At 34.6% G+C, this 13,557-nt stretch overlaps 1 protein-coding gene across 1 annotated transcript in view; it reads right to left on the reverse strand.

The window, feature by feature from the left end:
- The window catches only part of LOC109080418 (serine/threonine-protein phosphatase 6 regulatory ankyrin repeat subunit A-like), a 30,321-nt gene that overhangs the window by 9,546 nt on the left and 7,218 nt on the right, over positions 1 to 13,557 (reverse strand). The window contains exons 3-18 of the mRNA XM_042775913.1: positions 11,487 to 11,570; positions 9,761 to 9,848; positions 8,562 to 8,623; positions 8,277 to 8,477; positions 6,622 to 6,709; positions 6,379 to 6,521; positions 5,258 to 5,470; positions 4,299 to 4,377; positions 4,107 to 4,221; positions 3,942 to 4,024; positions 3,735 to 3,798; positions 3,562 to 3,630; positions 2,778 to 2,918; positions 1,353 to 1,464; positions 1,228 to 1,254; positions 709 to 783 (exon numbers count right to left, since the gene is read on the reverse strand). Coding sequence (XP_042631847.1) covers positions 709 to 783; positions 1,228 to 1,254; positions 1,353 to 1,464; positions 2,778 to 2,918; positions 3,562 to 3,630; positions 3,735 to 3,798; positions 3,942 to 4,024; positions 4,107 to 4,221; positions 4,299 to 4,377; positions 5,258 to 5,470; positions 6,379 to 6,521; positions 6,622 to 6,709; positions 8,277 to 8,477; positions 8,562 to 8,623; positions 9,761 to 9,848; positions 11,487 to 11,570 — 1,644 coding nt within the window. The remainder of the gene's footprint in view (positions 1 to 708; positions 784 to 1,227; positions 1,255 to 1,352; positions 1,465 to 2,777; positions 2,919 to 3,561; positions 3,631 to 3,734; positions 3,799 to 3,941; positions 4,025 to 4,106; positions 4,222 to 4,298; positions 4,378 to 5,257; positions 5,471 to 6,378; positions 6,522 to 6,621; positions 6,710 to 8,276; positions 8,478 to 8,561; positions 8,624 to 9,760; positions 9,849 to 11,486; positions 11,571 to 13,557) is intronic.

Genomic DNA, 13,557 nt, shown 5'->3' on the forward strand with positions numbered 1-13,557 from the left:
TTATTGTGATTATTATTAATACTACATTTAATTAATTAATAAACATGGGTGCCTTTTTTATCGTGATTATTATTAATACTACATTTAATTAATTAATAAACATGGGTGCCTTTTTTTCCATTTTTGAACATGTTGTGCCTAACAACTCCATTTAACTGAGGCAAAACACTGACACACTAATTTAGCATTATTAATATGCATCCATATGCTTTTAGTTTCAAACACCACTTCTTTTAATAAAATAATAATAATTATTTTTATTTACTTGCTTTCATTCAATTTATTTTTTTATTTATTTCAGTTTGAGTTTTAGTAACAGCATTCAATTCAGCATTAAATAATAAAAAACTGTGTATTGAGTCGATGTTATTATTGTTAACTATTAAAAATCAGTAATTGGTATAAATCTGAAATAAAACAAAATATAAATATGGATAAAGATGAAAAATGTAAATATAAATATAATATAAAAATAAATAATTTCCTTTTATTTTTTTTTATTTCAGCTTTATTTTTTTTCTTTTTTTCAATTACCGAAAACAATTATTAACAGTTTACTTAATAATAACAACACTGATGCGATGCATAGTTGTTCACTGTTTAATGTTGACTACTATCTAATATTATATAATATATAATAAAATATAATAATAATATTACTATTGCATTATTATTGTACAGAGCCGGAGATGTGGAGCTTTAACTCACGGCTAGGTGTAAAGGGCTGATGGGAGGCTGGACGTCTGTGTCGTGTAGGATGCTTGATGCAGACGTGTCCATCAGCTGAAAATACACACACATACACTCACGGCTTCATGAATTTATACACAATACGGAGAAAAAACAACAGCGTGTAGTTTACGCTGAGAACATGAAATGGCACTGTGTGTTAGAGTTATTCAGTATTCAGAAAAACTGAACACTGGACTTGATTTGATTGGATTGGATCATGAAATGTTGCTATTATTCACTAATAGTATTTTTTTCACCCTTACAAGCTTGGTAGAGGCGGAAAAAGTTATTACAGTTTGATGGATTATGAAAGATTTCGGAAATGTTTCTTCATGCACTGATGAATCAAGCAGAATAAGACCAGAAACATTTCTTAGTACAGTAAAGAGGACTGATTTGTGATTTCATGTTAACTTTGTGTCTGTTAGAGGGCAGGATTGGACAGATTTTGTATCGTAAAGGTCTATTCGAATAGAGAAACAGATTTCAACTCACCACGTCTAACGGCGTTTCATTGGTGATCTGCAAAATAAAACACAAAGATAAACACTAAACACAAAGCAGCGGTGAGGAGTGTTTGAAGCTCACGGTGTGTGTGTGTGTGTTAGTGATGCACTGACCAGCTCCAGACACACTCGGTGGCCGTACGCTGAAGCGTAGTGAACGGCGCTGTATCCGTCTTTATCCCTGAGAGCTGGATTCGCATCATTCCTCAACAGATACTCCAGACACCTGACAGAGATCAGATCAATGAAATCATAACTCAGATGATGTTAATCAATGGTATCTAATTTTGTTAAAGCCAACAGTTTGAATTATTTCAACTTATGTTTAACAGCAGAATTCTTAGTGAAAAACTACATTACCCATAATGCTTTTAAAAAATGCCACCAATCAGAGAGTTGTTGCAAACAAATAGTTTTTATTTTAGTTTGACTTTTAGTAATTTAAGTATGTCAGCTTAAATGTATTTATTTCAGTTAATTGAAAAGGTATTTCTCATTTTTAAGTTTTTTAGGTTTTAAAAAACCTAATATTTATATTTTAGATCAGCTTTATTTCAGTTAAAGAAACTGCGTTTTTATAGTTTTAGTTAACAATACACTGATGCAATACACAACACTCTTAAGAGATATTGATTTTTGACAATAACCCAAAACTGTAAAGGCAGACACACTGTGAGCTCTGAGGTCGTTAGTTGATGGTATGTTGAAGTCAGTTCACATTATTTCAACTTATTTTTAAAATAATCGCATTTAACAAGTTGAATCTGTGGTGAAAACTACATTACCCAAGATGCTGTGCAGAAAATTCCACCAGAGTCACAGTGAACAAATTATTTGAACTTATTTAGTTTTTATTTCCAGTATTTTATTTAAATTTTCAAGTTTTTCAACTAATATTTATATTTTATTTCAGCTTAATTTCACTTAATAAAAATGATTTTATATATACACACACACACACACACACACATATATATATATATACACACATATGTGTGTGCGTGTGTTTCTATGGATATGATCAACAACTTAAAATTAATAGCTTTATATTTCACAGTCATTTTAAATTTGATTATGTCATTTGCAATGGCTCATGGGATTGTAGTTCCTTCCATCAAAGTCTGTAAGTACACAGCCTTGTATCTTTGTCTGTTTTTCAAATACTTTACTTCAAATAAAATTTCTAATTTTCCATGTAGCTGGTTGTTTGGTTCATGGCTTATAACTCTTTAACAAAGTTTTTTTTTTTTTTTAATTGAATGGAAAAAATACTCCCAGAACCAACACTGCTGAAACATTTGGTAGGCACTAATAACTCTAATAAATATTTGTAAAATAAATTACTATGTAGTTTCTGTGCACAAGAAACACATTTTATATATGCCTCAAACACCCGCATGACCTACTATGTTTGCTGATACAGTATGTGCAGTGCACAACTGAAAATACTGTATCCCACAATGCAGTGCAGTCCACATGACCTTGAATGTCCAGTGTGCTGAACAGCAGTGTGTTTGTGCTCATCTCTCTGTCACTCACTTGCCGTCTGAATCTGCGGCAGCGGTGTAGTGCAGAGGACCGCAGCCCCTGATGTCCCGCTCGTTCACACTGGCCCCGGAGCCCACCAGAGCAAACACACACTGATAGTTACAGTTAGCAGCAGCGTAATGCAGCGCCGTCCTGAGAGAGAAAGAGACAGAGATAAATCATAACCATATCCCTGCTGCAGGATTCCTGTAATGCTGCTTGATCACTGCGGCTCTATTATTATCTGTGCTGGAAATCTGTAGGAAAATACACATCCCAGCATGCTTTATGACAACAGCTGACTGTAACTGTGGAGCCTGTCAACAACACGACTGGGTCACATTTCAACCCAAAATGAGAAAAAAAAAAGAAAAAAAATTATATATATATATATATATATATATATATATATATATATATATCGTATAATATATACACATACATACAATACATCTATGACAAACTACTGTATTATATATTAATATAATATTATAATATGTTATATAATATATACTATAAAAGAATTCATAAATTATATTATTATATTACATATATTAATTACAAATTAAATTAAAAATTTAAAATAAACTTTTAGTTACATAATTTAAATAAAATAATGCATTAAATTGTATATAATATATAAAATATATAATTACGTTATACTTCTTGGCTAAAATGACTCTTCAAAGTAAAAATATTATTAAAATTTTTTCAAAATTTTTCATTTTTTTCTGTATTTCTGATCAAATAAATGCAGCCTTGGTGAAAAACATCAAAAACATCTAATGTAACTCACCTCCCAAATCTGTCTTTCCTATTAAAGTCCGCACCGGTGTTGAGCAACAGATTTAAACACTCCAGATTCCTGAAGAAAAGAAGGAGAGGCGGTCACGTGATCAGGACAACAGATCATCCAGGCCACAGGGGGTGCTGATGAGCCAATCAGAGAGCAGCAGCGCTGTGACTCACCCTCCTGCAGCAGCCGCATGCAAACACGTCCTGCCAAAGTCATCCGGCGTGTCAACGTCAAAACCTGAACCAACAGATATCCATTAGCAAGACCAGATAAAAACCCAAGGCACTTCCCCGAGAGAGGGAAAAATAAGTTTCATGCACTAAAATAAATTTTAACTGCTGTTATAAACACCATAAATCTTCACGATTAATGTGCTTCACCTGAGGAGAGCAGTTTCCGGCAGCAGTCTGAAAATCCGCTCAGCGCCGCCAGATGCAGTGGGAACATTCCGTGGATGCCCCGCCTACAGAGGAGGAGTCACGGTCACATGATCAGCGTGAGCTCATGAATTATGCGTAACTGTAAACACACATCCTGTCACTCACTTTGCTGTGTCCGCACCGCTGGCTATGAGAGTGTTGATGAGCAGCTCGTGACCGTGACGAGCCGCTATATGAAGAGGAGAGTTTCCGTTCTCATCCTCGCTGTCTATCTCTGCACCTACAGATGAGGAACGAGAGGATGAGGAGAAACAGGAGAGGAAGACCGACAAGAAACAGATGGAATAACACACTCACCGTTCTGTATGATGGCCTGCGATCTGGAGTATCGCCCATGAATGGCTGCCATGTGGAGAGGAGTTTTACCGTCTTTACTCTGGACAAGAGATGAACACACACAGCTATTGAAAGAAGTCAACAGGAAATCAGCTGAAAGCAGCCAGTCTCTCATACTACTGAAGCGAATGTTCAACTGATCAGTGTATTTTGTAATAAATAATAAAGAAAAGTCTTACTAACCCCAACATTTTTGAATAGTAATGCAATTTATAAAATTGTTAGAAAAATGCTAAATATAAGCATTTAACTAGTTGTTTTGGACGGTATCACACTATTAACATATCAGGTGTCTTTCTGTATTTTGCATTAAAGCATGTAAACTCTGCTCTCATCAGCCATTTTTTTAAAATTTCAATTTAAAGTTTACAAAGACATGTTCATGTTAAACTGAAGTAATACAAACTGTCTATCAAAAAAAATAATAATAATAAATATGAAAACTTAAGATACAATACTGTATACACAAAAATAAACACTGAAACAAAAAACAAAAAAATAAAACACTAAATCATTTTTCACAATATTACAGTTTCTACTGTATTTTTGATCAAATAAATACACACTTGGAGAAGATTAATAATTAATAATGCAGATAATGTACATAATTAAACAGTTATTCAATGGCAATAATACAGTAGAATATATTTAATATAGTCTGCTGGATATTATATTATATTATAAAAAGCTGGATGACTAAAACAATAAAACAAATAAATAATATATATATATTTACAACTGGTCATATACGATTCAAATTCTTTATAATTTAAGAAAGACAAGCTATAACAATCTGAATTTTATTAATGTTTGTGTGAAGTAACTTGTGTAGGGCATTTCATTTGAACATTTGCAGCTTTGGCTATAGTTATTACAGTTTAATTGTGATGTAGAAGATGAGAGGTGGTGTGTGTTTTGACCTTGCTGTTGATGTTGGCTCTGTTGGCGATGAGCAGCTCGAGGCAGAGCGCCCCCTGGCGGGACGCGGCGGTGAAGTGCAGCGGGGAGAAGCCCTTCTCATTCACCTGATTGACATCAGCGCCTGCTTCGATCAGCTCATTCACCACCACGTCCTGCCCGTTAAAACACGCCAGGTGCAGAGCAGAGTTTCCATACGCGTTCGGCTCCTTAATCTGAAGACAGAGACAAGATCATGTGGTTAACGGCTCTTTCTTTGTTCAGCTGACTGTGTACAGTACAGATTTGAGTAATTATGATGTCATGTCAAATTCAAGGCAGTCTCAATCTAAGCCATGTGAATACAACCATAATTACACCGTTTTTCAATGCCAATAATACAATATAATAAAACTTAATAAAAGCTGCTGAAGGATCATGTGACACTGAAGACTGGAGTAATGATGCTAAAAAATTCAACTTTGATCACAGCAATTAATTACAGGTTAAAGTATATTCAAATAGAAAAAGGTTCTTTTAAATTGTAATAATATTTAACAGTTTTACGTTTTTTATTTTGATCAAATAAATGCCTTGGTTTAGATTATTAAATGTTGATTAATTATTAATTATGTTAATACAGTTATAAGCAGTTCTTCAAAGCCAATAATACAGTATAATATATTTAATATAGTCCTGGATTTTATATTATATTATATTATATTATATTATATTATATTATATAATATTATATATATCAAATCACATCATATTATATTATATAGCATTTTTCTGTTGGAGGTAAACTATTAATGATAAACATATCCTGTTAAAACTGAATATTACATGATTTAAATTATTTTATAATTAAAGAAAAATGGGGAATAACAATATTCTATGAATGTTTGCATGTGTGTTGTTGGGATATTCATTTAAACACTTGTAGATTTGGCTATATATCACATATCAAATGATGCAATTTAAAAAACATTGTGATTTTGTAAAGTCAATGAAGTAATCAACTGAATGAGATCAGGGCTTCAGCAGGTAACATACAGCACGAGTTCTCTACATTAAATCAATCACGGTTCATGTGGTGACCAAGGGGCGGAGCTGAATGCACGTGTGGGCGTGGCTTACTTACATCAACGCCCAGATGGAGCAGGTATTTGACGACGTTGATCATTCCACTGGAGGCAGCGGCGTGAAGAGGACTGTATGATTTCTTATCCTTACAGCAAACCTCAGCGCCGTGAGACACCAGCAACTTCATCACCTCCAGATGACCTGAGACAGACAGAGACAGTGAGTGCGTTTGCTCTACATTGACCTGAAGCTGATGGAAACATGTTTTCTGTTCGTCCTGATGGTAATGTTGACGTCTCACCCATGTATGCGGCCCAGTGAACGGCTCGTCTGTCCTTCTTATCAAATGCATTAATGTTTGCGCCTCTGGACACCAGCAACTGAACCATCTGCAATGACACAGAAACCAAAGACTACACCATAAATACTAAACTAGATGTTTTATTTATTTAGATCTAGTCTAGAGGACCTCAGAACATGTTCAACAGGACTGCGAGACAGCTTAAACTGATTTAAAATACACAACAAGGCTCATCTAGCATACTGTATTTTAAAGCAATCTTTGTTATTTGACTTTGTTTGGAGAGCTGCTGTGCTAGAAAAAAAAACACCTCAATAATGATCAATAATATATCAGCTTTTGGGTCATGTATCTGCCAGCAGCATTCTAGACAGACCTCGATCTGTGGGCTTTGTTGATTTCCAAGCAGAAAGAAGAAGATATGAAAGACACAGCGAACAAGCAGAGCAAACAGAAGTGATCTGGCAAGCAAAGGTTGTTCCCACTAACCTAGTAGTTCTACACTTAAGAATATGTCAGCTAGGTGTGGATCACATGACTTTTAAGATGGTTTCTGTTTGTTTGGAGAGTTCAAATATAAATCAACACTACCATTTCAAAATCTGGGGTTGGTAAGATTTTTTAATATTTTTGAAAGAAGTCTCTTCTGCTCAACAAGGCTGCATTTATTTGATCAAAAATACATTAAAAACAGTAATTTTGTGAAATATTATTAAAATTCAAAATGACTGTTTTCTATGTGAATATATTGTAAAATGAAATTTATTTCTGAATTTTCAGCATCATTACATGATCTTCAGAAATCATTCTAATATGATGATTTGCTGCTCAAGAAACATTTCTGATTATTATCAATGCTGAAAACAGTCGTGCTGCCCAATATTTTTGTGGAAACTGTGAGGCATTTAATTTTTTCATGATTCTTTGACAAATAGAAAGTTCAAAAGAACAGCGTTTATTTGAAATAGAAATCTTTTGCAACATTATAAATATAATCTTTACTTTAAACATTAACAAATTTAATATTATTTTAATTAATAAAATCATTAAAAAATAAAGTATTGTTGCACATGACCTTATTGAATATGCATTTGTAGGAGTTTCTGTTTTAGACACAAAATTTATGGGAGGAGAGTATTAAAATGATTCACGTGACGCGATTTACTAACGTTTGCGCTCGTCAAATTACTGGTATTTGCGCTATTATTCAACGCTCCCAAAAAAGCATGTCTTACAGCAGACACTAACTTGCGCTGCTCTTGGTAGACTGTGTTGGTCATTCTGGAAATGATCTGGCTGTGTCTGAGTTTTTAAACTTGCGCACTGTCAGTAAATCACCCGCAGAAATTTCCACTCCCGTTAGCACTTTTTTGGAATTGCACTCTTGCGCTAATTTAATGTTAAGTAAATCTGGCTCTATGACTATTAATGTGAATGAAATTTATATCACATAGCTTTCTGTATTTTGCATTAAAGCACAACCAGAGTTTCTCATTTAGCTCTAGGTGCGAACAGGTCATTTGTCTGCTCTTTATTTTGCTTTTCGTTTCATTCCTGGTGTAAACAGGTCTCATAAACTCCATGACACACAGGATACTGTGCAAACGTGTCAGATATTGTGATCTGTGGACAGAGTGAGAATCTGAGTGTCTGACCTCCAGGTGTCCGCTGAAGGCCGCGTGGTGTAGAGGCGTACGTCCAGCGCGGTCCGACACGTTGACGTTGCTTAACAACGGGACTAACGCCTCGGCGCAGCGCACGGCTTTATGGGACGCAGCCACGTGCAGCGGCGTCTGCCAGTTCTTATCCCGCGCGTTCACATCCGCTGAGTGTTTCAACAGCACCTGGACTGCTTCCTGAACACACAATCACATTAATGAGCATGAAAGCCACTTCATTTGTTTATATTTGTTGTTCCGACGCTGGAGGACGTGTCGTACCTCACTACAGGACGCGACGGCCCGATGAAGAGGAGTGAGCCATTTATTATCTTTGGCATTCACTAACACACTTATGAGAGAGAGAGAGAGAGAGAGAGAGAGAGAGAGAGAAAGGATATGCATGAATGAATTACACTTATAATGTCACAGCTGAAGCAGGACACGTGGAGCTTCCTGTAAGCCTGTTCAAAATAAACCCCCAAAATGCTCTGTGATCACATCTGTGGCTTAAAATACAGCTGCACCTGTTACTTTTACGCTGTCATTCCTGACAACAACTCCTCCTTTACACATGTACATAATGTGTGTGACTTCTGTCAGTGTGACATTGGTTTAGTGCTCAACAAATGTGAGTTTCCAATGATCATCTGCAATATAATTTACTTATGTTACATATTTTATATATGCAAAGTCAGTGTTGTTGTTAGAGGTTGCTAAGGTGTTGCTAGGTGGTTTCTATTGTATTTAAATAATTGATATATCTTTTTTAAATGAAAACACAATAAATTAGATGTTTAAGTGATGTTCACTATCATTCAAAAGTTTGGGGTCAGTAAGATTTTTTTTTAAGAAATGAATGCTTTTATTCAGCAAGGATGCATTAAATTGATCAAAAGTAACAGTAAAGACATTTATAAATCTTACTAAAAGATTCTATTTCAAATAAACGCTGCTCTTTTGAAATTTCTATTTATCAAAGAATGCTGAAAAATAAAATGTATCACAGTTTCCACAAAAATATCGTGCAGCACAACTGTTTTCAACACTGATAATAATCAGAAATGTTTCTTGAGCAGCAAATCAGCATATTAGAATGATTTCTGAAGATCATGTGACACTGAAGACTGGAGTAATGATGCTGAAAATTCAGCTGTGCATCACAGAAATAAATTACAGTTTACAATATATTCATACAGAAAACAGCTATTCTAAATAGTAATAATATTTCATAATTTTACTGTTTTTATTGTATTTTTGATCAAATAAATGCAGCCTTGGAGAGCAGAAGTGACTTCTTTATAAACCTTTAAAAAAATCTTACTGACTCCAAACTTTGGAATGGTAGTGTAGATTTATCCACCAACCCAGATTACATCATAATTTTGATCTATTAATAAATCTGGCTGATATTTCAGTCCCCACACTGAAGGTTCAGGTTCTCACAGCTCATTTGGAGAGTTTCGGGTGTAAAAGACCACCCATAACACACAACATGATCAGCACCACTATCACCCCCGCGTCGCCCAGGTAAGCAGCAGCGTGAAGCGGAGTTCTCTTCTCACTGTCCTGAGGATTCACAAACATCCAACAATTATGTAAAAATCATGTCTAGAACTCTAGTTATTTTCACTATTTCAGCAAATACAATCGCTTTCAAAAGTTTAGGGTCGTTCAGATGTTTTTGAAAAAAGTCTTTTGCTCACCAAGGCTGCATTTATTTGATCAAAAATACAGTAAAAATTTTGAAATATTATTATAATTAAAAAAAACAACCTTCTTCTATTTGAATATATTTTAAAATGTAATTTATTCCGGTGATCAAAGCTGAATTTTCAGCATCATTACTGCAGTCTTCAGTGTCACATGATCTTCAGAAATCATTCTACTGATTTGCTGCTCAAGAAACAAATAAAAATATCATAAAATCATAAAAAAGCTGAAAACCATCCAATGCTTTCCAAAGTAAACCAGGAAACCTTCAGGATTCCTTGATGAACAGAAAGTTCAAAACTACAGCATTTATTAATAATAGAAATCTTCTGCAACATTATAAATGCCTTCACTGTGATCAACCAAACGAATAAAAGCATAAAAAAATCAAAAAACAAATCAAAAACCAAATGGCGTAAGAGGCTGATGATACACAAGGCAACTTTTTGAGCAATGTTGCCATCAATGGGCATCAACCAATCAAATCAGGTGAAAAACACAGAGTCCACGACCGATCTAAAGTATCCAGAGTAGAAATCTGTTACCCATTCTCAATGGGAAAGTGTCCAAGCTACATTGCTCAAAAAGTCGCCCCGTGTATCATCAGCCAAACACACCAACCAATCAAATACTTCAGAACTACTGCATCCAGTCTCATTTCTGCTCAAAACAGAGTGAACCTGGTGGTTTATGCAACATATGTTTATGCGATTCACCTCTGATTTGCATGAGTTTTACTTCATTTGGAAGTGCTTGATGCATGTGCGGTTTCAGCAGGGTGTGTGTTACATGATACACACTGGATTCTTGCGCATGGCACACAGTGATGCATTTGTATGCGTGTGTGAGATCAATGCGGCCGCAGATCTCTAGAGACGGCATGCAGAAACACGAGACACAAGCACGTTTCTCTATTTCAGGTCCCCGGGATCTTCTGCGATCACCTCTACTGTAGCTTTAACCGGTCCTCCAGATACTTGAGGAAAGCGAAAGTCTTGTTCTTTATTTCATCAATAAAGGCAATCACGAAAGAGCAGCTATCATTCATTCTTTGGTGTCATGCCACCCTGCAGGCTTCTGTTTTCCATCTGGTCTGGAATGCGAATGGAAAACAGGAGGCCAAGCCACACCGAGTCACGTGACCCGACAGGCCATCAGTGATTGGCTGGCAGTGGAACGGGCGTCTCTCCAGGCATTGGCAATGAAAACAGCCTCCTCATTAAACAGTGAGCAGTACAATAAACCATCTTCAGTCCAAATGCGGGCTCATGACAGCCTATTAACCTCTCGGATGAAGATCCATTATGAAACTAAGAGAAATAATGTACAAGAACTGCCACTGAGTCCATTCCAGAAGGGTTTCCAAGATCATCCATCAGTGAGAAATCCATCATCTAGTCTCAAAACCCAGCCGGACGCAATAAAAACTGACAAATGACCACTTTCAGAGAATTTCAAAGCATAGTTTGTGTTTTGCAAGTCATGGATATTCACCTGTACATTGACGTCTTCTTTCTTGAATATGAGAGAGCGAACTTCATCTGCGTCGCTGTTAAATATGGCTTTAATCAGAGAGGGCTGTGGAGAAATGAAAGAGATGCTTAAAAACAATACTGAAGATCTACTTTAACTCAGAAAGACAAACCAACACGCCTGATATCAATCAATCAAAACTTAATTATGACAAGCTCGTCTTGAACAACAGGCTGTGTTAAATGTTGAAGATGAATGGGAAGATGAAAAGAACCTAAATGAAAAAAAAAAAAAAAACTGTAATACATTAATAATTATGTTTACATTGTCACTGATAATGAGAATGATGAGTGATGAAGTAATGCGTGCAAAACAAGTAGCAATTCTAGACTGTAAATGTAAATGGTTATTTATGTTTTTTTTTTTATTCGGTTTTTCTCCTATTAGGGTGGATTAATATGTTAAGATCTACAGATATGTTTTTTATAAATTTTAAATAATTAATATATATATGTATGTATATATATAGTATATATATATGTGTATGTAATATATATATATATCTATAGTATATATATATATATATATCTATATATATATATATATATATATATATATATATATATATATGTGTATGTATATATATATATATATATATATATATATATTATATATATATATATATATATATAAACATTTCCCACTTTATAAGAATCTAGAATTGTACATGATTCATGTCAAATCCTAATCAATACGTCATAACATGGAGTAAAAAAGATGCATTTTAAAAAATGCATAGAAACCTGCCATAGAAAAAAAATATTGTAGGAAACAAACAAATTAATTAATTAATTAATTAATATTATCCATATTCATTTAGACGCTGTGAATCCTCTGAAGCAGGGTTATTATCGTTAACTAAAACAGAATCTAAAACTATTAAAACATTATTACCAATTTAAATGAATCTGAAATCAAATAAAACTTATTTCAAAATTATTTCAAAAACTTGAACAAACAAAAATAGAATTGTTGCTTTTGCAGATAACTGAAATAAGTTTTAGCTAAAGAACTAAAATTATTAACCGGAAATGAATTAAAACTAAAACTGAACTACAGCTAAAATAAAATTTAAATATTTAAAAGAAACAAAAACTAACAAAAATAACAAACCACAAAATTAATTAAGTGAAAATATAAAAATTAAACCTAACAAAGTATTAATCAAACCTATATTATAGTATATAATTAATACTAAAATCACACTTAAACAAACCCAATAAGAGCATGCATTAAATATCTTATTCAAGATTTTTCCAAATAAGGGCAGGCTACGCTAAAGCCCCGCCCACTGGCCACACCACACCCTGTCCGGCGACATCCAGCCCCGCCCACTGGCCACGCCCTCCTCTCTCAGGCATTATTACAGAAAATGATTGAAAGCGCAACTTATGCATCTCTCTCAGAAAAACAGGTGCAAAGGCTTTTTAAAAAGATACATTTTTAGACCTTGTTTACTTAACTTTACTGTCATTGTGACAGAGTTCCAATTAAACTCTCAGTGGCACAATCCAGTCTGCAGCATATCATTAAAATCAATAATCAAGTACAATAAAAATACAATAAAATAGCAAATGTATTAGTATAAGAAAGTATTAATATTAGAAAACCGAAGGTCTAATCGCAGTATTCACAGATAGCATTAAGAGAAGCTAACGCTCTTGGATAAAAACTATTTCTCAGTCTGTTTGTACATGCTTCAAGTCAAATCATTTACCACTAAAAAGTGCATTTCAGAACTAAAAGGTACAGATCTGTACCTAAAGGATACAACTTTTTAGAGCCTTTTGAAAGGGTACTGCCCCAGTGACAGCTTTTGTACCTTTTAATCTGACAGAGAAGAGAGTAGAGAAGAGCTGACAATTACTGAATGTACTCGTAAACACACACACACACACACACACACACACACACCTGCTGCAGCCTGTATGATTCACCTCACAAACACATGATGCAGCAGCTGACGTGAGAATGAAAGACAGGAGGAACGTCGTAAAAGAAAGAATGCAGCTTTCCTCTGTTTAAGGAAACA

This window comes from Cyprinus carpio, chromosome A19 (genome assembly GCF_018340385.1).
Source record: "Cyprinus carpio isolate SPL01 chromosome A19, ASM1834038v1, whole genome shotgun sequence".
NCBI classification, from domain to species: Eukaryota; Metazoa; Chordata; class Actinopteri; order Cypriniformes; family Cyprinidae; genus Cyprinus; species Cyprinus carpio.